This window comes from Plectropomus leopardus, chromosome 13 (assembly GCF_026936395.1).
Source record: "Plectropomus leopardus strain MGB_pleo_1.0 chromosome 13, ASM2693639v1, whole genome shotgun sequence".
NCBI lineage: Eukaryota > Metazoa > Chordata > Actinopteri > Perciformes > Serranidae > Plectropomus > Plectropomus leopardus.
This window is the reverse complement of record NC_142188.1, coordinates 35,011,889-35,036,585: the sequence shown is the minus strand read 5'-3', so window position 1 is coordinate 35,036,585 and position 24,697 is coordinate 35,011,889. Positions and strand designations below refer to the sequence as shown.

The 24,697-nt window shown below is 40.1% G+C and overlaps 1 protein-coding gene across 5 annotated transcripts in view; it reads right to left on the bottom strand.

Annotated features, from left to right (window-relative positions):
• Positions 1-24,697, bottom strand: part of LOC121954904 (axonemal central pair apparatus protein HYDIN) — a 148,891-nt gene that overhangs the window by 24,192 nt on the left and 100,002 nt on the right. For 4 of the 5 annotated variants that reach the window (XM_088086604.1, XM_088086609.1, XM_088086606.1 and 1 more), the window contains exons 49-69: positions 23,583-23,780; positions 23,276-23,443; positions 22,770-22,987; positions 22,465-22,647; positions 21,380-21,499; positions 21,142-21,301; positions 20,823-20,995; positions 20,062-20,260; positions 19,712-19,805; positions 18,348-18,441; positions 18,037-18,205; positions 17,142-17,224; positions 16,720-16,875; positions 14,213-14,318; positions 10,655-10,859; positions 9,167-9,399; positions 8,911-9,059; positions 8,568-8,769; positions 7,872-7,980; positions 3,198-3,437; positions 2,855-3,003 (exon numbers count right to left, since the gene is read on the bottom strand). In XM_088086604.1, coding sequence (XP_087942730.1) covers positions 2,855-3,003; positions 3,198-3,437; positions 7,872-7,980; positions 8,568-8,769; positions 8,911-9,059; positions 9,167-9,399; positions 10,655-10,859; positions 14,213-14,318; positions 16,720-16,875; positions 17,142-17,224; positions 18,037-18,205; positions 18,348-18,441; positions 19,712-19,805; positions 20,062-20,260; positions 20,823-20,995; positions 21,142-21,301; positions 21,380-21,499; positions 22,465-22,647; positions 22,770-22,987; positions 23,276-23,443; positions 23,583-23,780 — 3,408 coding nt within the window. The remainder of the gene's footprint in view (positions 1-2,854; positions 3,004-3,197; positions 3,438-7,871; positions 7,981-8,567; positions 8,770-8,910; positions 9,060-9,166; positions 9,400-10,654; positions 10,860-14,212; positions 14,319-16,719; positions 16,876-17,141; positions 17,225-18,036; positions 18,206-18,347; positions 18,442-19,711; positions 19,806-20,061; positions 20,261-20,822; positions 20,996-21,141; positions 21,302-21,379; positions 21,500-22,464; positions 22,648-22,769; positions 22,988-23,275; positions 23,444-23,582; positions 23,781-24,697) is intronic. The other variant, XM_088086608.1, reaches the window with a different exon arrangement.

Here is a 24,697-nt window from a genome sequence, read left to right as displayed (position 1 = left end):
GTCTCAAGGGAGGCTTTCAGGGGAGCCGAGCTCCTCTCGTCAGCAAGCAAGGGGAGGAACATTTGCACGTCCTCGAGTGATCACGGCGTGATCTTTCTGGTTGCCATTTTTGGAAAGGAAAAAAATTATACAAAACTGCGGTCGCTACAATAGCTTTGTTGTTTGCGCTGTTCAGGGTATTCCGTGCATGCCGTCATGGCACCTTTTAGTACCTCATAGTACCTGGTCAGCTTTTTTGTAACCTAGGGAGAGCAGGGACCAAAAAAGGTGTTACCAGGTACCAGGTACCAGGTACCAAGTACCAGGTACTTTTTCCTACTGGACAACCAAAAAAGGCGAGTAGAGTAGAGCCGGTACCATGTAGTGAAAACGCACCATAAGTAGATGCTTGGGCCAAATCTGAAGATATTCCTTGAAGGCCATCTTAAGATATCATATTTAAGAGACTGAAATGGACACATCAATTCATCATTGAGTCCAAGCTGACGTTTTGTGCCAAATTTCCAACAATTCTCTAAAGGCATTCTTAAGATATTGCTTTCTGAAGAATCAAAGGTCACAGTGATCTTGACCATTGATAATAATAACAACCAAAGTCTGATCAGTTTATTTGTGACTCAAAGTAGATGCTTCTGCTAATTTTAAAGAAATTCCCTCAGAGTGATCTTAAGAAATAACATTCACTAGCATTCCTGTTCATACTGTATAGCCATGACTGCACTCCCAGACATCAGTCTATTGTGAAATATGTGGACGACACCACCACATTACAAACAACGATGAGCGTTCATACTCGGAGGAAATCAACAATCTTGCAGAGTGGTGTACAGAAAACAACATACTGCTCAATGTCAGCAAAACCAAGGAGCTGATTGTTAATTTTAGAAAGAAGGAGGCAAGACACACACCCCTGTCTACATCAGCCGAGCTGAGGTGGAGCAGGTGAACAGCTATAGGTTCCTTGGAATTACCATCATTGAGAACCTATCTTCGTCGTCACACATCACCACCCAGGTTAAAAAAGCACAGACAAGGCTCCACTTTCTATGGCTAAATTCCAAGGCAAGATCCTTGTTAACTTCTACAGAGAAGCAATAGAAAGCATGCTGACTGAAAACATCACAAACTGGCATGGTTCGTACATGGCCCAGGACAGGAACACTCTAAAGCGTTTAATTAAAACTGCCCAGAACGTCAATGATTCCCATCTACAGAGCATCAGTGACCTCAGTGAAGTGAGGTGTCAGCACAGAGCCCAAAGGACACTGAAAGACAGCAGCCACCCCAGCCACAGTTCACCCTGCTGCCATCTGGAAAAAGATACAGAAGTATCTGCTGCTGAACCACCAAACTACAGAGCTGCTTCTTGCCCCAGGCTGTTAGACTCCTCAACTCTCCCTTGAATGCCAAAAGATGTGGCAGGATTTAAATTTAATTTATTTTATTTATTTTTATTTACATTTAAAAAATGAATAAAAAGTCTACCTTGTGCCTTCTTTATGTACAGGTGTTAAACAGAGAAACTCTGCTGCTGACAGGCTGAACTCTTTCTGTATTATCAGGCTTTTCGCTCACTGACATGTAATTTAAATGCATAAAATTAAAAAATTTAAATTACATCAAACGTCTTTCCTGCTTTTAAAGCCGACTGACAGCTGATCCAGCTGTGATTAACTGTAGCGCTGCTACATTACATGCTGTGTGTATGGCACCAGTACCGGAGGACACACAAAACACCCAATATGATCATCATCAATCATAATCATGAGTATTGCATTAACTCTCTCAGTGAAGGCCCAACGCTGTCGCTAGATCAATGAACGCAGCAGCTCCAGTGCAAGCTTTATTTTAGGTTATTATTATTACAGATATTTATACAGTCAGTGGCCTCTGCTGAGCGACATTTTTTTTTTTAAACCGAAGCTCGTTAAAACACACCTGTGTTGCTGTCATCTGTGCAGAACTCTACCAGAAGCTGTCATATGATTATATCATGACCTCATTAACGACCTGGAAGCTGACGTTCAGACAGGTTCCTCTGCAGAGCAGCTGCTGAAAAATGCCTGTTCTATAGTTCTGCTGTAGTTTATAAAGTTTTGTGACTTTCTTTGGTTATGTGTGAAATAATATAACAACAACGCAAATGCTTAGGTCACCAAAATGACCATCAGCGGTCCTGATCAGCTGCTTCTGTCATCAGAAATGGGCATCACTTCATGTGACGCTTCAGAGGAAAGGACAATACTTGTCTCTTAAAACCCTCTCCTCTCGTGGTTTCCTAAATGTTGTGCAGGACGTAAGTGAAGGCAGCCTTAGAGTTACCAATTAACCTGCATATCTTCAGACTGTGGGAGGGAGCTGGACAACCTTGAGAAAACACACGGTGACACAGAAAGAAGTTGCCAATTCCACCCAAGATAGAACCCCACCTCAACCTGAGTTCAAACCCAAGACCCTCTTGCTGTGAGGTGACAATGCTAACCACTACACCATGCCACCAATTGTATTGCTTTTTGCCAAATTCTTGCTTTAAATTTGAAAAAATCCCTCAAGGTGTTATGGAGATAGTCTGTTCACAAGAATGAGACAGACAAGGTGACAGTGACCTTGAACTTTGACTTATGATCAATAAAATTGAATCGGTTCATGGTTGAGTCCAAGTGGACATTTGTGCAAACTGAGAAGAAACTCTCTTATGACATTCTTAAGATATCAGGGTCACAAGAATGGGATAGACGGATACTCTGAACACATAATGCCTTTAGCTATTAGTTACAGTCTGGCCCCATAATTAAAATCTTTTTAAACATACTCCCTTTTTAAAGCCATATATGCAGTCCCTGTAAATGTTTACCTGTGGTGAAAAGACAACATGGGGTCCGGCAGGAGGCCATTCAAACCTCACCACCTGGCTGCTGCTGTGGTTAGTCATGGTGAAACTCTCTTTGTAACAGCGATCTACACGGCAGTATCCAAAATTCAGCAATTCATAATTGTGAGAACCTGTGAGAAAGAAATTGGCCTGGTAGAAAAATGCAGGATACAAAAACACGCTTCCTTATCAGTAAAACATGACACTTGGAGCATTCCTCTGTGAAGAATCAGGGGCTGACTGCTATTAAAAGTTTTGTGATAAATAAATAAACCTACTTTACTTCTCGCCCTCTCCATTCCCACCACATGATGAGTCTCCTTACCTCCTTCATCACCTTCCTGATCTACTTCCTTCGATGATCTGCTGACATTGTCAAGAGAGACAATTTCCTCGTAAGCATCTGCGCTCACTTGTATGATGGTGTGGCTGTACTGGTTGTCTTCCACCTGCAGTGACATTGTGGCCTTGACATTCTGGGGTTTGTCAGAGCAGAAGCTGACCTCAATCTCCACCTGCTCATCAACATTCAACCTCAGCAGAGCCGTGTGCACCATCTGATGCTCTGTGGGAGAAGGAAAAGTGTCACCAATAACACATATGAGGATGACTGTCTCTGAGCACAGGAGAGAAGCCAGGTTGAGCTCATTAAAATGATTGAGATTTAGTGCTTAACTACAGTATCACTGACAATTTTGTCTTTCAGTGAAAAAAAATTACATGTGATTCTCTTAATAAGTGTCTTTTTATTTATTTATTTTAAAATAAAAATAAATAAATAAAGAGAATAAAATTCTAGGTTTATTCTGGCAGTTTGTTGATGTTTCGTAAAAGGTGCTGCAGTGTTGGGGCGGGTGACCAGTTATCTTAACCAAAATATGACAAATGATCAGTTTTGGGCCAGTAACTTTCAAATTGTAATTTATTACTTATCACCTGTTACCTGCATTTTAAAGTATTGAGTTAAATTACAGTATTACTCCTGATGTAGAGTAATGCATTGCACTATTTTTGCATTACTTTCACCAAAATTACTTCATTGGTGTGACTAGGCATTATAAAATGTCAGATGGTCATGTTGTTTAACAGAAGGTAATCGAAGCACACAAGATCAAGTTTATTGCAGTTCATTCACATATAAATCCAGTGGTGGACGATACTGTACAGACTAATGAAGGCTCTCCTCCAGAGAGCAGGGCTCACCCTCGAATATTAACAACAATGTCATAATATAGAGCAATAAAATAGCCTAAAAATTATTTAATGGCCCAAATCAATAGCCTTGGACACAGGGACACGGGGACAGGAAGACAGAGGATTAAAGTCTGATAAATGATGACAGCAGTGCATGTATAGATGCAGCAGCAAGTAGCTCCTCAAATCCTTTCTACTTTTTTGCTATATTTTGGTATTTTTCAGCTCCATGGCCCCTTCTGCTGAAGCACAAGTTTTCTACAATACAGAAGCACTTATTAACATTGGGAAAAGGTGTGTGGGGTTTGGACTGAATGCAGCAGGCCGCGAAAGGATCTCCACCAATGGCATATGCCAAGCAGCCAGTCAGACCAGTCAGAAGACCAAAGGAAACTGAAAACCGAGAACTGTTCCTCTACCAAGCCTTTTGGCAAATGTCTGGTCGCAGGAGAAATAAGTGGATGAAATGAAATTGAGGCTCACTCAGTAATGGGAGATCAGAGACTGCTCTGTACACATCTTCACAGAGACATGGTTAACCCCTGACATCCTGGATTAAGCTGTTGTATTGGATGGGTGGACCTTGTTCAGAGCCGACAGGATACAAGACTCAAATTAAAAAAATGCATTTCAGGAGCAGCATCACTGGATGGAAGCAACTGGATGGAATTTTCATAGTAGCTGCTGATTTTAATTAACTCATCCTTCACTACCAAAGATGTAGCAGGATTAAGGACAAATTGTACTTTCATTTTTTAAACTTGTTTTAAAACTTGTTTTTAAAAATGACTTATATTTATATATATATCTAATATCTGTAGACCTGTCATATGAAACACAATTAACAAATGCTAAGATAAGCACAACAAAGAGCATCCCATTATGTGGCAACACATTGGGTTGGAAAATGTTATGGTGTGCAAGTCACTATGAGGTGCGCAAATTAATACAGCAGAACCACAAGATCCAACTCATACCCCTCACTGATTAGAGAGTGTAATGAGAATTATTATTCATTGTAATGAGAATTCATTATTCATCCATTATTCAGTGGGTGACAATGTTGTAAAAAGACAGCAATGTCTGAAAGCTGAAAAAAACAAAGATATTGATCCCCATAACATTGCTCTGCTTATCTTGACTTTAAATAACCCTGGAAGGTGAAGTCGGAAAAAATCTTATCCCATTGTCCCATGTTCTAGACCCCCCCGATGATTAAACTTTTGTAGAATGACACAAATGTGACAAATACAATGCATCCTTATTTTACAGCTGAAAACACGTGACCACTTGGTTGAGATGCTCCATTATGGTAAACGGAAGCTGATGCTATCTTGAGCTCAGCATAACACCACATTAGATCATAACGTGACATTCACTGCCAAATTCCTTTTTGGACTAAATTCTATGTGTTTTATATGGCATACAGTTTTACTAGTCACTAGATTTATTGTTATTTGTATTTATTTCATTTTGTTTACTTTCTTAAGTTACTTTCATTTTTAGTATTCTATAATATTACAATTACGATTGTCATTTTAAAAAGGCATTATACTAAATAAAATGGGTTTTTTTCATAATAAATTGATGCATTTTATAAACATACTCCACAGACTACAGTGTTTACAAAAAAGGCAACTTTGGTTAAAAAAATTTTATTTTGATGCATGATATGTTCATGTAATAAGTTCATGTAATAAGTTACCCAGACTGTCTGGATGAGTTGCACTCAGGAGTCAGGTACCCACAATGTTAACCATTTTTTTCTAATTAAACATATTTCTTAATGTGACTGTTAAAGGGTTAAGAGGTGTTACTTGAGTCAGCATAGGTTGGGGCCAAAGACTAAAAAGTTTGTCAAAAGTAAAAAACAATCTGGGGCATGGAATAAAGCCTTACTAACAGCTCAAATAACAGCTCAAATTTCAAAAGCGGCTACTAACACACCCAAATCTTGGAATCAACTGTTGGTGGCTGAGTTGTATAAGGCGCAGATCGTAAAGTTTTGCACTCTAAAAGAAACAGCAACATTTCTTCACATTTAGCTCTAAAACGTAATTGAAAATAGGTATGAATTTTTCAAAGTCAATTTTTAATCACATTTAGAGCAATATTTGCCAGATTGGCAGATTTATTCTTTCGTGGAAAAAATAGGTTCAAATATGTTAAATCTAAATCTAGATAACATTTAGATATCACATATAACATTTAGATTTAATATTTAACATTTAGATTTAACATATAACATTTAGATTTAATATATAACATTAAGATTTAATATGTAACATTTAGATTTAACATATAACATTAAGATTTAACGAATAACATTTAGATTTCATATTTTACATTTAGATTTAACATAACTGTCACGGCCCCTGTCTCTCATTCCCCTCCTGTCACTCTGCCCAGTACTTTTCCACTCACCCTCCCTCTGCTCCACTCTACCTGCCAGCCACGCCCATCTCTTCAGCCAGCTCTGCTCACCTGCCTCACAGCTGCAGCTCATTACAATCAGTCCTGCATATAAGCCTCTCCAGCACTCTCACTCACTGCCAGATTGTTCTTCTGCGTCATGCGAGACTTTCCAGCGTTCTTCTGCCAGAGCTTCCGAAGCCGACTCTGCCTGTCCCCGACCTGCTCTCCTCGCCTGTCTCCCGGTAAACCTACCTGCCTTCTGTCCCCGACCACATGCTCTGCTTTGGCGTTTCTGGAATCTGACTGCTCTGCTGGTAACGACTCCTCTGCTTGGTTTCGACAATCCTCCTGCCTGTTCCCCATCGGTACTGCTGCCTTCGCGGACTGCTCATCTGGCAACGAACCTCCTGCCTGCCCCCGACCATCTCTCAGCTCTATCCTCGACAGCACCTCCACACGTGTTGCCGGCTCGTCGGACTACGGGGCTTCCTCCTCGCCAACCACGGTTGCCGTAAGCTTCGTCTCTTCTCCTCGTCAGAGCCCCAGAGACTGTGCTAGGGCTCTCTGCTCAAAGAACGAACTTTACACGAAACTCACTCATTCTGCTTTGGACATTGTTTGTGTTGGTATAAATAAAAGTTATTACCAACTTTTTCTGTGTGCCGGTGTACTGCATTTGGGTCCTAACCCCACCCGTTTCAAAAACATTTCGATTTAAGAATTAACACTTAGATTTAACATATAACACTTAACATTTAGATTTAATTTTAAACAGTGACATTATCTTGAACATATATTTCACAAAGAATAAATCTGACAATGTTTGCAAATATTGCTGTTTATATTGTAAATAAAAAATGACTGAAAAAATTCACACCTCTTTTTGTTTGTTTCAAAGCTAAATGTGGAGAAATATTGCTTTTTTCTTTTTGCACAACTTTACAATTGGCACCCCATAGAGTTGCCTTGTTACAATGTAGGCAAAGAAGAATAATATGAGGAATAAAGATATCTCTGATTCTGCTGAATATTGCTGGTTGCCAACATGCGCTACTTGTATGCACAAGAGTTTGAAATGGAGGGTTTTACTGTAAACACGTGTTTGGGAAGTACTGATCTTTTGACTGTATAAATACAACTTGGATTATACTGCACAAGTTGTGTGAGAGCTTGTAAACCGATGTTTTCATATAGTTTTGCTGTTGTTGCTGTATATGGCAATTCATCAGGAATTTTCTCAGTTCTGGGATTCCTCCTTCACCATGGAGGCTTACAAGAAAATAAGTATTTGTCATAAGTTCGAGGTAACAGGATGAGTGACAGATATAAAATTGGTTTTGTAGGTGGAATACTCCTGGAAGTGAGGAGGAATTTCACAGATAGGTAGTACCTGTATCAGAGGTGCCATCGAGCTGAGCAGAGTGGATGGAGCTGCAACAGCTGACAGGAGCAGCTTTGAGGGTGAACACTCCAAGTTGATCCAGCATGTCAATCTTGAGCTAGCCAACACACCAAGCCACAAAGCATATTTACTGACCAATTTAACTCAGAAGGGAGCTGACTGCTCTCTTATGTTCATGTGTTGTGAATTTAAGCGATTTTGTTTGTACTGACAAATTGTGGGTACAAACAGAGACAAAGTAAATGTTTGTATTCAGTTTCTTGTGTGAGGCCAAATGTGTAATATTGCTAAAACTAGAATTACATTCTTGATAATTATGCCTCCATGCACAAGTCATTAAGATAAGAATATTAGGCTAAGCCAGTTAGAGGCAGTATGGCAGGTTCTGCAGTCACTATTCTGGTAAAAAATTAAACATGGATCAGTTAATTAGTCCAAGTGGACGTTTGAGGGCTTTTTGAGATATTGCATTCTCTAGAATGAGACAGATACATGGTCACATTGGCCTTGAACTTTGATCACCAAATTGAGTTAACTGTCGAGATCAAGTGAATGTCTGTGCCAAATTTAGAGAAATTCCCACAAGGCGATCTTGAGATACCACATTCAGGAAATTGGGACAGATCATGAAATTGTTAAATCTATGATAAAGTAAAAAGGCAAAAGGAATATGTCTCCTCTAACCTGGGCTGGAATACTTCCGTCATTCAGAAGCACCAGGGGTAGGGTATGTCTGTGCCCTACCAGTACTCTTGGGAACTGCAGCACTAGGCTTCGTGTGCTATTCCTCTTGGCTGGACGCACCACACATACACTGGGCAAAATGCCCTCTCCCATTAGCTCGAACTCCAGCACGTTGCTCTTGGATGTGGGTGTCATTCTGGATCTGACAGAAAAAAACAGTAGGTCGGCAAGGCAAAGTTAGAGCTGATACTCTCTTACTAAATGCAATAGCAGTGGAAACTTATGGACAAGCAAACAGCACTGAGAAAACTTGCGCAGCATACACAGATATGAACTCATATACCTAATGGTTCCCTCCACTGTGACCTCAAACACTGCAGTGTATAGCTGCATCGTCTGCGGTGTGAACGAGACCACTGCAAATGAGTGCGACAGGCTGGGAATGCTCAGTGTTGTAGCAGACAAATCAAAAACCTCCATGCTACGGGACGTCTGTAAGAAAAGAAAACAGAATATGTTTAATGTGCTCCTACTACAGTCAGTAATACTCCTGTGCACAGTTATCCATGCATCTACCCAAAAAGCTTTGCATGCCTTACCTTAACACCAACATATCGGATGGCCATGTTGAGCATGCAGGGCACCTTGTTGTTGTTAGTGAGCTTGAACCGGGCCTGGGAAGTTCGCCCAATCTGGACTTTGTTAAAAATAAACTTGTTCTCATCCCGAACATAAATGCCTTCAGCATTGCGAAATTGCTCAGAGGAGAGCTGACTGCTCTTATGGCACAGATGGTGTTCCTCAAAGATGGAAGCCATGTCTAACGCTATGCCTTGGAAACAAAAAACAGAAGAGTTAAAGCTTGTTTAAGATGATAACCTACATTTGTCCCTCTAAATCATTACATAGTCAGTGCTGTTATGATCATTCAATTAAAGTGTGTAATGAAAGATTCATAACCTAGATGGAACAGAACATATGTATATATATATATATATATATACATCATCATATCAGTTTAATACACCATATATGGTGTATCATGGTGTTTAATACACCATATATGGTGTACTAAACTGATATGATGACTGAAGACACTGAGGAATCGTTCACATTACTCTCTGTATTTTGTCTGGGACGGCTCTGTATCTTTGTGCTCCTAGACCTCTTTCCCCTCACTGCAGCCACCACAGATCCTTACTCCTTTTCCTCTTCCTGTATCTCCAGCAGGCAGTTTCCCTTGCTCATTTACCTGGCCAGGTTCCTCCATGTTCAGAAATGACAGATTCTGCTGTGGTCAGGCTCTATACTTGTTTGGCAACATGGGTAGCACCTGCCAGCTACCATAGCATAATGTGTGATTGGTGCCTTGGACCAGCCCCAAGTTAGGTTGATATTGGCTCAGTCTGCCAAGGGACTTCCCATGATATACTGAGATCTCTCTTGTCTTGCAAGTTCGCAGGGATTGCGGCTGCACTTGGATCATGGTTTGTGATTGCACTGTTACTGTGGTCCTGCCTGATGCCAACAACTACTACCAAGTCACACCTCCACTATCATAATACACATATATACAATATATACAATTATATACTACTATTATTGTCAAAACTTCTATTTTTGAAATAGTTGTTATTGCTATTATTGTTGTTGCTGTCTGATCTATACACACAAGATCTATTGCACGTTGGTCCTCAAGGAGGGATCCCTCATCAATTGCTCTGACACAGGTTTCTACTGTTTTTGACCCCTTAGGGGTTTTTGAGGAATTTTTCCTTTTCTGTTGTGAGGGTCCAAGGAAAGAGGTATGCTGCAAGTCCTCTAGGGTAAATTGTGATTTTGGGCTTCATAAATAAAATTAAAACTGAATAAATGATATGACTTTTTGATTCATATTCTTAAGGGACACAGAAATGGAAACACTAATAAGCACTGTTTTTCTGAATGGAAATAGCCTGTGCCCATCTAAGTGATCTCAGGAGAACCCATTATATGACATGCATGGAACAGAGCCATTTGTAAGCAAGCCACAACTTTCATCAGGTTTATTAATGAAATCAGACAGAATAAGGTCATACAGCTCTCACCTGGCTTGCAGACTTCAGCCAGCAGTCTGTATGAGATGCCGTCAGGGTGGTCTGAGGGGTCACGGTCACTGATGTCAATGAGCAAACCCTGATTCCAGCAGCCCAGCTGTTCAGCTACACAATCCACTGTCACCACCTGATGACAGCCTGGCTGTAAGCTCCCTGTGCAGGGAAACACGGAAAACACCCCCATGGTGAGGCGATTCTGCAAAGAAAAAAACAAGATCAGAGATAGTTGGTAATAATATAATCAAAAACATGGATGGAATTTGTCTTTTCATGTTTTTGCTTTACATTTTGTTGTGCAAATGAAAAATTACACACATCACACACAAAAAAATAGCTCTCCTGCTATTTTGACATGGAATTCAACAGGATGACCACTTTTTTTGTTTTTTTTTTTCATTTGTGTCATATTGGCTGTGACAATGGCAGTTTATATGCAGCAGCCAGTAGCTTCTCAAATCCTTGCTACTTTTTTGCTATATATTTTTAAATTTTTTTCAACACCATGAAAATGCGTGCTTCAGCAGAAGCACGCATTTTCATGGTGTTGAAAAAAATTTTCTATGATAGAGAAGCACTTATCAACATTGGGAACGGTTGTATGGGGTTTGGACTGAGCAGACTGCGAGAAGATCCCCGCCGGTGGCATGTGCCAAGCGGCAAGTCAGACCAGAAGGGAGAAATGAAACCGAAAATGCTGGACAAAGAGAGGGAGGAGATCCGGCATCAGGGTGAGAGCTTTTCCTCTACCAAGCCCTCTTCTGGCTAACGTCCGCTCACAGGAGAATGGAGTAGATGAGATGCGATTGTGGCTCACTCAGCAAAGGGAAATTAGAGACTGCTCTTCAGAGAGACATGGTTAAACCCCTAACATCCCACATCAAGCTGTTGCACTGGACTGACCTCATGGGAGCCATAAGGACACAAGACTCTGATGCAAATTCAAAACATTCACTGCAGGAATTTAATGATGCCACCAGCAACAACATACCCGAGCAACTGGATGGAATTTTCATAGAAGCTGGTGGTTTTAATCAACTCATCTACATTCTACCTTCTACCTTGTACATTTTTTTCTGAATATACCTTGCAAATCCAAACGCTCCACAGATCACTGTTTTTTATTTATTGTTTTCCAATTCTTCACAGCAGACATTTGACTTGGAACTAACAATATTATTGATGGCTCAGTTCCAACAGTTACACAGTGGCCTGTATTTAACACGTTACAGTGTGCTGCAAGAAATATCTGTTTTACTTTAGAAAATGTGTATCTGGGGCACACAAATACCATCATACACTCATTACTCCGGTGAAGTTTCAGGAAGGTATGAAGGTTGATAGGTTGGTAGGTAGATTGTCTTCTATACACTAGAAGCCTTTAAAAAGACTAAAAGACTATAGTCTGACACCCTCTTTCATCCATAGCCTCATTCAATATGTGCGTAAAAAGGTTCTTACTCTGCACAAAATAAGCACTCACGCAAAATTACCATAAGATTCATGACACCTGTGCATCACCTCATTTTTCTCACCACTGTGCATATGCTGGTGAGTCAGAATCATTCTTAATTGACAGGTGCTATATGCAGTCAGAATACTGCCACGCCCCCATTGCCTCAAGGTGTATCTTGGAGAAAGCAATGAAGTTGTTTCTTTGCACATATTAAGACCCTGAACAGCTGGATCAGACCGTTAGTGAGTGTGTGTGAAAGTAACGGCAGTCAGAACCATCTGATAAGCCGTCCCTCACTTCCTACAAACATGCTGGCCTCTGATGCAACTCTGTTGAATACACAGACTGCAAAATACACCAGCAAGGTTCGATATGACATGCTAACATCTGCTTGGAGGTAGATCAGATCATCTGTCATAAACCCTGGATGCCTGTTGTTAATAATAATAACAATAACAACAATAACAACAACAACAACAATAATAATAATAATAATAATAATAATAATAATAATAATAATAATAATAATAATAATAATAATGATAATAATGTCACCAATTATTAGTTGGAGTTGCCATGAATACATACATAATTTTTTATGAAAACCAAAACTGGTCTTTTTCAATATGGCATTAGCATCAGCATTTATTCCATTTTAAACTGGACTGGAACACTCTGCTTTTATTGTGGAATATTTTCATTATCACCATTACTGATAAGGATAAAAGGGTATCAAATAAGTGCATGCATCAGTAAATTAACAGTTTTAAATATTGTTGTCTACTAAAGCCTTTTTTTAACGAATGTGATTTTAGTATTGTATGCATTTAGTTAAAGGTGTGTGATTATATTTTCTAAGACAGCCAGGCTTTGGCTTAGTTAAATCTAAATTTGTTCACAGAATACTAACGGATTCAGGTAAGAAAACATTGATAAATCCCAGATTTGTGCATGAAATGTTTGTGTGTATGGTTTAAGCACAATTTTATGCATATACTTTGTTTGCTTTGTTGTTTGTGAATGAGGTTAGGTGACAGGTGATCTTGTAGGATTATTATTTTTAAAAACAACAACATTTCGTCTAACATTATTTCCCAGCCTTCTCCTGTTGGAAAAAATTAGGCAAAACTTCCAGAAAGAAATATATACATAACAACAAACTTTATATAAGAAATATAACATAACAATTCCTGTCAACATCACTGTAAAAAGAGATAAAGGGACATGTAGACAGTATTCTTGTCAGTTCAGCATTAATATAATCCATAAAGAGAAAGTGTATTTCATACAAACTTTACATTTTGAATTTGTTGCCTCCATTGGTTAGCTGTGCTTTTTTAGTGGGAGGAGATGGTGGGAATGAGAGGCCAACCATTTTAAAAATGAAGATTTCTCACATAAATAAGTGATGGTTAGTGGATCAGAAACACACCAAATCAAACACAGACTCTTGTTCCCTCCATAGCTCCACTAACTCTGACGTCCTTTTCCACAGTCAAAGAGAAGCAAAACTTTTTCGGACAGACAGGACACAGGAGGAGACTCTGCAAAGGTGAACTTTGCAGAGTCTCCTCCTGTGTCCTGTCTACTGGTTTGCTGCTTCCTACTCTGTGCTGGAGAGAGCACAACTGTTGTCCATGTTCGGGTATATGAACTATACTATTTGCTACTTAAAACTTATAAAATGAAAAATGTATGATTTTGTTGGAAGTTCCAGATGAGGAAAAGACTGACTGAATCCAGTTTGAACTGAGTTTTCGACCACTTTACACCAAACGGTCTAGATGATGTGAGCGCGCAGCAGCTGAGGTTAAACTCTATTTTATCTCATATTTATTGTGACATTGGAAATTTGTCTGCAACAGTGAAACTGCTTGAAAAGTCCTTTGATTAAGTTGTCTTTAAATCAGTGGCAAAATCTCTTTTGCTTTGCTATGTATGCATTGTATTTAAAATGGTTATTAACATGAATGTCAAGCTTTTTTAGTGATTGCCCCTGAGAGAAAATGACCTCTCTTACACTCTTCAAAAAGACAAACAACAAAAACTGCAAAAATGAACAGTCATTGCTGCCCTCTCTACTTGCAGTCTCTCACCTGTGTAAAACTTGTGTCTCTTTGGAGGGACTCACGTCTCACTTTGCTGCTTGCACCAGTGACTTTCTCTGATTGGGTCTCTCGAGGCATCTTTTTAGCAAGGGTCCTGACTCGCGGAAAAAGGACACAAACAACAGTTAAACAACATCTTTAAACAAACTGATTAAAACTGACATTTTCTAAACCAATAATATTTTATGACATAAACTTTTAATTATAATATTACTGGTTATTCTTTGTATTTCTATCTTTCATTTGGGTATTAATTCAGTAGTTTAGACAACATATGAGAAATGTAGCAGTTACGCATCATCTAGTACAAAAACAATGGCGAGAGAGCCATGCTTTTAATCCCCATTCACTGTGAATGCAAGCCAAAAAAGCATGTTGCGCATGCGTACTTTGATGGTGAATTCTACAACATTAACTTCAAAAAGCAGAACTCTCAGAAATGTGCTTCACTATGTATCATACATAAAAATGAGATTGCACAGTGAAAATGTGCAAAGTTGGATCTGAACGTCACTATGTCACTATGCTCATTATAGCTTATAACACATGTCAGCATCAATGTTATCATGGTGGCAGTCGCAGACAGCTCAGGATCAAATGAAGCAAAAAGGACAACCAAGCTACATCAACTAACAGCCTAGAAAAGTATTTTTAAAGGGACATGTACACAAGAAAAGATTGGCTTATGTATGTGGCTGTGCTAACAGTCAGTGACAGTAGCACTATCCCACCTGTAAGGACCAGTTTTACAACACTGTAACTGATGTTTTCAGCAGGAAAGATGGACAGATGGATGTGAGTCAGTGAACCTTCATGTTTGGCTTCATATTGAATTGCGCTGTGTGATTTATTGTTGACAGAAACATAGTTGGTCTAATGAGGTCTAATGTGGCTTTCAAATTCAATGCTTACCCTGTTAAGTTACTTTGCTATGACGATGCATGTAGCGCATGTAGATGCAGAGGCCAGTAGCTCAAATCATTGCTACTTTTAACCTATATTTTTCTATTTTTTCGATACTATGGCCCCTTCTGCTGAAGCAAGACCTGTCTACGATAGAGAACAACGTATCAACATCAGGAGAAGTTGTGTGGGGTTTGGACTGAATGCAGCAGACCACAAGAGGATCCCCACTGGTGACCTGTGCCAAGCGGCGAGTCAGACCAGAGGGGAGAAATGAAATTGAGAGCACCTGATAAAGAGAGGGAGGAGGGCCGGCATCAGGGTGAGGCTGACCCTACTTGGACGGGGAGCTGTTTCTCTACCAAGCCTTCTTCCAGCTAATGTCCGCTAACAGGAGAATAAAGTGGATGAGATGTGATTGAGGCTCACTCAGAAACGGGAAATCAGAGACTGCTCTGCCCACATTTTTACAGAGACATGGTTAACTCCTAACATTCTGGATCAAGCTATTGTACTAGATGGGTGGACCTTGTTGGGAGCCATAAGGACACAAGACTCTGATGCAAATTCAAAAAATGCACTGCAGGAATTGAATGATGCCACCAGCAGCACCAAAATGAATGGCCATATCTAGAGTCAGTGTTTGGTTTGTCCACTCTGGGCTACTGTAGGGCAACATGGTGAACTCTGTGGAAGAGGACCCGCTTACTATGTTAGATATTTACAGCTCATTAAGGTCAGTTAACTAAAACTGGTGATTATGAACTAATGAAAACAAAAGAAAAATGTGTGCCTTCTGGGTGTCATCACTTATCAGATGAGTACTATAAATGTTGAAATTCATTTGTCACTTCTACAATGCATGTGTTGTATTTATCAGCAAAATATTCTCAGAACAACAACCTCACATTAAAACTTCTGAAATCTAAACTGAACTCATTTTAAGCGCTTAATTGTAATTTATGCACAATATGTTGATTGTTATATTATAATATGTAATGTGCAATTTAAATAAAAGCCAGAGAAATGTTTAATTTTGAAACTAATATTGAGCCCAGTGACAGCCCACACAGGCCACAATAGTTCTACAAGCCACAACACTAGTGGCACTTGGCTTGTTCACAGCTAAGACGGGATAACATTTACTGAAAATTGTCAATTTTAGTTTGTATCGTGCTTAAAGTTGTTTGATTTTCCCATAACAGAATTTCATCACAAAAGCAGCGCATTCCCCTCAGTTCATCCAGTGATGCTTCATGAAAGTTTATTTGTAAGCTGTGTTACATTTCAATATGGGATTTTAGCATGTGACAGCAGACACGGTTCAGCATGAACAGTGTCTCAGTAGTAAGCAAAGAACACTTGAACTAACCTGCTACTTTTAAATGTCTTTTAACTTTGATAATGTGGTTTTAAAGCACATTTTGAGAAATTTACTGTTTCATTTCAACTTCCAACAAGTTTTTGTGTCAGCCTTTGTGTTTCTGTGTATGTGCTTTGTGTGTGTGTGTGTGTGTGTGTGTGTGTGTGTGTGTGTGTGTGTGCGTGCGTGCGTGCGTGCGTGAGTGTGTGCGCGTGTTCTGTTCTCCTACCCTGGCCTCTCTGCTGGTGGAGGGTCTGTGATCATTGGGCAGATGATGAAACGGGTCTCAAAGGCTCCAGTGTTCTCAATAGTCAAAATCTGGCTTTTCTTGTAACTATAGACCAGTGGACCAAAGTTGATGTCACATACAGGTGATATCCTGTACCTAAAGGACCACACAGCAATTCATATTTAGTCCCTTTGGCTGATTCTCAGAGGTACCTATGAGATAAGTGATAAACAAATTCTGTAAAGAACAAAAATGACCTGACTGTAGGTCAGTGAAATAGTACAAAAACAAAGAAATATGCTCATTCAACAGAAGCCAACAAGACAGTTTTGTGAGAGGTGTAACACAATCTAATTTAGGATTGAGTGTAATACTGATTCTTAATTACTAAAACATATTACACAAAAGAGACAAGCCTTGACCTGGAGAAGACAGACTTGAGTGAAACCTTGATGGCCAGGATGGCTATGGGATCTTCTCCATTCCAAATGTTGGGTTCAATCACCTGCAGGAGAAAAAAAACGACATCTTAAGTTTGGTGCCTTCTGTAGCACCCGATAAAGCATCAGCAGCTTTGACACACTTTACAGTTTTTTGCTTTTTTGCTGTAGCTATGTCTGCTACCTAGCAGGGGATGTCTGCTTGTTAAGCCAGTCAGAGGCAGTAGGGTGGGTCATGCAGTCAATATTCTGGGAAAAAAATAGAATTATCGCCTTTCAGTTGTATGTGTTTGTGAACCAGTCAAGATGCACCAACAGTTTACATCCATGACTGTGAAAACATGGATGCTTCCCACACAGAAGATCTCTACAATCAGCACAGTTTCAATGTGAACACCCAAATTTAAAGTCACCAATTTAGCATCTGACCAAATACCTCTCCCTCTGTTCCTGAGTTAAGACATAATAATTGTAAGGCTGACCTTTGACCTTTCGAATAAAAATTGTTGGAACTTCATTATTGTAACCTATTAGGCATGTGTGTGAAATTCTTCCATAATTAGCATATGACTTCATGAGGTATGGCCAAAATTTGTTTTGTGAGGTCAGAGTGACATTGACCTTTGAGACATGACCACAAAAAATCTAATTAGATCATCCTTGAGTCCAAGTGGACATCTGTGCCAAATTTCAAGATTTTCCTCAAAGCGTTGTTGAAATATCGCTTTCACAAGAATGGGACAGACAGAGGGACAAACAAGTTATGGTACCAAAAATTTGCCAACAGGGTTACAAAATCTGTATCCATTCCACAATGACTTCCACAAATAGCTGAAGCTCCAGCTGTGAATTATTCAGACCAGTTTATGACACCTACCTGGCATGACAGGACAGGTTGCTCCTTCATGAAGACTTCCTTATGGGGTCTGCAGATGATCTGCACTGTTGTGGGGTTCTTATGGGGCAGCAGAGTGGCACTCTGCGGGGACACTGTGAAAATGGAGTCTAGGTTTGGCTGGGTTGGGTCAGTCCGCTGAAATGTAAACCTTGTGGACAGACAGGGAATGCAAGTAAACAACTTGACTTGTTTGATGGTGAGATAAAAATCCTTAGAGTTGTGTAGAACCCAAACTGATACTTTATCACTATGTTGCACTGTTAAGTCAAAAAGTGGCAGTTCAAACTCACTTGTAGGCTATTTTATATTTTCCTTGATTTGTCATCCTGAGAGACAGTTTGGCCTCTTCAAAGACTTTGATGGTTCCAAAGTCCAAACAGCCGTCTACCACACAAACATGAGTATACAATACATCATTTTAAAACATCAGGGCGGCAACTCAGGCACTGAGTTAATACAATCACAAGCAAAATGGTTCTGGATTCAAGTCTCAGACTGAACTGAATGTGCCTTAAAGGGACAGTTCACCCCAAATCAGAAGTTTAGATTTTCCTCTCCCCTGTAGTGCTATTCATCAATCTAGATTGTTTTAGTATAAATTATTTCTTAAATTTATTTAGTATAAATAGAACTTGATGTCACTTGGTTTGTGGTGCTTAAAGTTAAAAATATGTGAAAAACTCAGCAGCAATGACTCTTTCCAGAAATTATGACTGAATTTAACTGTTTCATGGCACAGAGGGATTCTTATTGTACGTCTACTGCTATCTAACCTTACAGCGCTGAGCTAACTAATACTGCTCTTCCTTGAGCAGATGCACTTTTCCTTCTGCGCGGTGATATGGTTGGACGGCCGAGGTTAAGCAAAAAGAAAATAGTTCGTACATGAAACTGCTCACAAACAGGGAAAGATATATTGTTGATGATTTTTTTAATGTATCATTTGGCGTATTGAGCACCATAAGTCGAAAGCCATCTAGTTCCATTTGTGACGACCCCTGACCCTGTCAGGGCTCCTCTTACAGTTTGAGCATTCCTCTTTGCAGGTTCACTGCAGGTAGAGATGGGCAGAGCCATCAGCTTGATCATTTTTACAAAAGCATTGCTGGGTTTTAGTTATTTAGGCGGGCTCCTTATTCTGTTTGTCTCTCCCTCTCCCTCTCCCTCTCCCTCCCTCTCTCTCTCCCTCCCTCTCTCTCTCTCTCACCATCACCAGCTACCCTTTGGTTTGGTTTCGTCATTGGTTTCACATTCACAACATCAAACACACATCCCACATTTTACACATCACTGAATCAGAGACTACAAATGCATATCATCATATTTTTGTTAGGTTTAAATAAAAAAAAAACATAAACATTAAATTATTTATTTAAATTTATTTAATTATTTACATTTTGTCTGATCTCCCGCTTTGTCAAGCTTACCGAGCCTGGGCTAAGACACATATCAAAGAGAAGGCAGACATCTCTTCTTCCAACATCTGCAGCACTTGGCAACTCACTTAAACAATTTAGATTGATGAATAACACCACAAGTAAGAGGAAAACTGTATAGTTTTGATTTTGAAGTAAACTGTTCCTTCAACAGAAATAAAAGCCATGCAGGTCAGAGAGGGATGAAATAAACTTTGACCTAAATGAAAAATCTGTACCTGGTGAGATGTCCAGAGCGATATCATAGGCTTCAGCTGTGACTACAATGTTTTCTGTGTGTATGATGCCTAGAATCTTCTCCACATCAGATACCTGAAACAAAATACACGCTACAGATTGTACATACATACAAACTTAAGTATGGCATGCATACAATATGTGTCAAACTACACATATCATATGCATATATAATTTTTTAATCATCCTTGACATTTAGAGGTGAGTTTGAATACCTCCATCAGCACTGGAATAGCACTTGCATAATGCATATTGAGTTAAGTTTCAGTGCATATTTGTGTCATATTGATGATTTATTACAACATGTGCACTCTTAAAAGTTTTACTCAACCTCCAGACGTAGAATCTTCTTAATGTGGAGGGGCCGCCTGGCCCTGAAGTGCACACTCAATGGAAAAGAGGAGTTTGGTGAGATGATACCCTGATCCTGCAGCACACTGAAGTCATCACCCAACTCCTCCACACCCTGCAGTCTCCAGGACACCGGCAGAGCTGTTTTATTGTGCAGCATCACAATGCGGTTGTCCCGCCTAGAGAGAGGGATCAAAGTAGGTAGGTGCAGCAGAGAAAAGCACAGAGGGATGGATAGTTCACTTTATTTAAGAATTTGCAAAAAAAAATCACTGTTTTTCACTGTGATTGATGTACAACAAGGATACTCAACTTTCTTTGCTTGGAGGCCACTTTTGCAAAATGTTAGAAGGCAAGGGGCCAGTCGCAGCAGCTCCATACATGTTTCTATGATTTTAGCATGTTTCTAGGACTTAAAGACATTTCTAGGATTTTAGCACATTTCTCAGACTTTAGGATATTTCTAGGATTTTAGGACATAAGGTTCTTAGCTCGGTTCTCTGTCAGGGGTGCGGGGATCCTCCACTGGCTCTTTTTTTTAATAAACAAGCTCTATTTTGATACTGTTATATGCACTCTTGCACCTTGTGTATACAAAAATAATTCCCAGTGTGAATCACGTTATTTTTACTGTGTATTACAAAATGGTTGGTGGGCCTCCCAGCACCCTATTTGGGGCCAGATTTGGCCCAGGAGCTGTGAGTATCACTGATTTACAATATTTTCATATCATTTTGGTACCTGTGCAGCAAAGTTCTGTCAAAGTACAAATGCTTGCTTTCCAGCTCCAGCTCTGGCCGCACGCCCCAGCAAGAGAGGTTGATGATGACAAGCTCTGGATTGTCCTTGATATGGCACACAACACTGTCCTTCATTTGTCCCAGTTTTGTAGGGTAGGCCCACACAGTCAACTCCTAGCAGGATGTAAGAATATTTACATATATCAGTGCTTTTACAGTCATCTGGATTATTTCAATGGACACCAAAATATTCTCAGTCTGGTGCTATTTTTTCTACACATTATGGTTTATCTGAATGACAGGTAAGACCAACATGGTACCTGTTTCTGGTCGGGTTTGAGAGTCATGGTTGGGGGGTCCAGCAAATACGTGGTGGCCTGGCTATCATGTTTGAAACTGAACAGGACCTCAGCATCCAGGCCTGAGTTGTTATGGATCACTAGCCTCTCTGTGTTCTCTGGGTACCTGTTTTCTTTGTATCTACACAAACAGACACATTCAAGGCGAAGACTGACACAAACATACTAAGCCATTCACAGCTATCACTCTGCCTCTCACCTGTCTCTGCTCTTGCCACAGAGTAACGGTCCAAACTCAAAGTATCCAGGTTTGATTATGTAACTCTTCTGGATCCCCTCCTCCATTTGTGGGGCCTTCTTACTGAGGGAAAAAAGAGTCCTGGAGAAAGCAGAAATGATAACTTTATGTCTGACGGAAATCACATTTAGTCATCCCTTCTTGCAGTCAAAAAAAAAAAGTAAACGTGTTTTTAAATGTATTGGCAATAGTTTTTTTTTATTTTTAAACATAAGAAAAAGAAGTTATAGTGTAGCAGTACCAACAAACTGGCTATTAAACCATGAACAGATAGTGTGCTGTCAGCAGAGCTATTTAAGAGCGCACCAGCTCCTCACCGTTCAAAGTGACATGCAGGTATGTTTACATGCTGTTTTATGTGCTGCAGCTGAGCAGCTGATGAGTGTGGATGTTTTGTAAATGACTGTACAGCTTCCAATTTAGCCACGTATACAGTTCAACCTACAGCTTTTTCAGCAGTACAGTTGCAATGCTTTTAAACTTTTAGTTTTCACCTTTTTGCCAACTGATATCAGCTACCAGCTATTATAGTATTAAATTTTAGCTACCAGCTTTTCTAGCAAGGATTTCCAGCTTGTAGCTCCTTGGAGTGATGCTTCAGCTTCCATTTCGGCAAGTTTTGCACTTGAGCGTTCAGGTTTTTCAGCAGTGCAATGCAATGCATTTGGACTTCAATAATTTTTAGGCCATTCATTTCAACACTGCTACATTTTCAACAATGATTTCTTAGCTGTCCTAATTGTCACGCATTCACTCAGGACATTAATTTTCTATTTGGCTATCTAGTTGACAAAGTGACGTTAGCAGTGCATGTTCCAATGAATGTTTGTTTGAATGTTTGTTTGGACTTTAGACAGCTAATGTGGGTGGTCCTTCAAAGTCTAGAGATCACTGACACCATTACTTTATTTTGAAATATCAGGTGATAGTTCAAAGATTACATATTGTGTCAAATTTATTTTTAACTGAGGTAACGCAGTTAAAAATAAATTCCCCATTTTATCATCTGTTTTACTGTATTGAGTTATTAAACAACGCTAACAGACCTGTACTCTTTGCAGATGGAGGGATAGATGCAAATTCCTCTGCAGAGGAGCTGGTATTGTTTTTGGGTCCCCAGTAGCTCAAAGTTAAAGGTCTGTTCAAACGTCCCTGGGGAGTCTGAGTAAAACCAGATTTTCAGAGCCACCTCACTGTTGGCTGGTACAACCCAGCGGAATTTCGTCAGGCTGCACACAAGAACATACACAAAAAAACACATCAACACACATTAATTATACCAACGAAAAATAAGTCAAACAAAAAGGCTAGAATGTGTCCTTGTAGAGTGTTTGTGTTTGTTGTCCCTTGCCTCTGGTTGCATTTCTGCTCTAAGACTCCTTCATGTTGGTTTTGTTCCGTGCTGTCAGATGTTGCTGAAGATTGTATCTTGCTCCTCTGACTCTCTCTCCCCCTTTTATCCTTTTCCTTTGTTACTGAACTCTCCTTGGTGCTGCCCTTGCTGCGACTTTTGGAACGGGTTGCTGCTGCCTCTTCCTTTAGTGTGTACACATGAGCACCATCCTGAATCTTGAATGTTGACATTTTTAACATCAATTTGTACATTTGATTTATGTATTGTTATAATTGGGTATCATATACAAGTGGGACCATGACAGAAATTAATGGAAGCTTTCATCTAATTGCAGGTAAAATAGCAATAATTACTTTCAAATCTACGCTGCATTTTTGGAAATCCTGCTGCTTCATGCCATCACAGGATGTGGATTCTTCGGAAAGTTTGTCACTCCACACTGTTAATTTTTTCACTGTGTGTGTTTAAGTGTTAATTTATGTGCTGTATGAAATGATCATTACCTTTACAACTGATGCTTGCACATCTTCTACTGAGTCTTTAGTAAAGGTGAAATAGTGACAGGTGAATTGGTTAGATTGCTCTCGATTTTTGGGAAAAGGAACCATGGAGAAAATTGTGGAATGAGGGATAGGTGGGCCACTGGGTACCAACCCCAAATCATCCAACACCTAACAGGACCAAAAAAGAGACTGAAACACATTAGGCAATGGTCATCATTTGATGAAAAACCCAGTGGAAGGTTTATCTTGGAAAGACATAATGCAGTCCATGCAGTCCAACTACAATACTAACAGTAATGCACTACACCTGGACAGGATGAGGCAGGGCACTGCCTTTGAGCAGCTCTGTGGCACTTGGACAGTCTTTCCCTGTTACATTCAGCACAATATGAGGGATGATGTCCTGTGGAGACACCTTGTCTGCTTCACTTGCTGCTGCCGTCTGACTGGGCATTGAAGACATGGTCTTGCTGTTGGCTTTCTTGCTCCTCTTGCCAACAGGGGTCTGTGCACACAGGGTCATGATGCATTAAACTCATGTGTCTAAAATTAGGGCTGTCATGAAACTGAGGCTCCTTTTGTCAATGTTAGTCTACAGCAGGTGTAATAAGTTAATACTATAGGTTTTCTGATATATTTTCTTGCTGAGCCCAATTAGCAAGCATATTGTAAAAAACTATATGCGCACACAAAGAAACACGTACACATACAATGTCACAGTATGACCAAGTGCACAAGTTATTACAACTATAGCAATAATGTGACAGGGTCAGTGTGATGGGGGTTTTTATGCATGTTTTAGTTTATCTATCTTATCTATTCTATCTATATCTATATCTTATCTATTGTGCTTTTAAGTTGTTGTGCTAGTTTTAACTAAGTTTTATGGGATTGTTTTCATTGTGCAGTGAGTATTTTTGGATGCAGTGTTGTCTTTTCCCATCGCCCCTGAAAGCAACGGACACTGACCAACCCCCAGGCAGCAATCAGTGAATGAACAACCGGTGTGGCGCGCAGGAGGGAAAATGGTAAAAAGAGGGAAGCGGAAGACACGAGAGTGGGGAGGACAAAACGACCACGAGAGCCAGTAAAGGCTGCGGTGACCCGACGGAACACACTGCCGAGGCTACAAAGACACCGGAGCCTGTACCCGTTTGGCGAGAGTACTCCAGCCTGGGTCGGTAGTTTGACTACCGCCCAGGAAACCCGTGAATATTTTTTACCGTGTGTGCGGCGGGTACTGGAGGGCCGGCTGCGGGGCCAGGCAAGGGGTGTGATTTTGGGGCTGTTCAGTGTCGCCACGGTACTGGCTCTGGTTTATCTACTTCCCCAGGACGACCGGAGCAGCAGAGGAGGTGCTGCGGGGAGAGAGCGGTCGGGAGCTGCTGCAGTTCAGGGAGGAAAGGCCTGCTGAGGACCCTG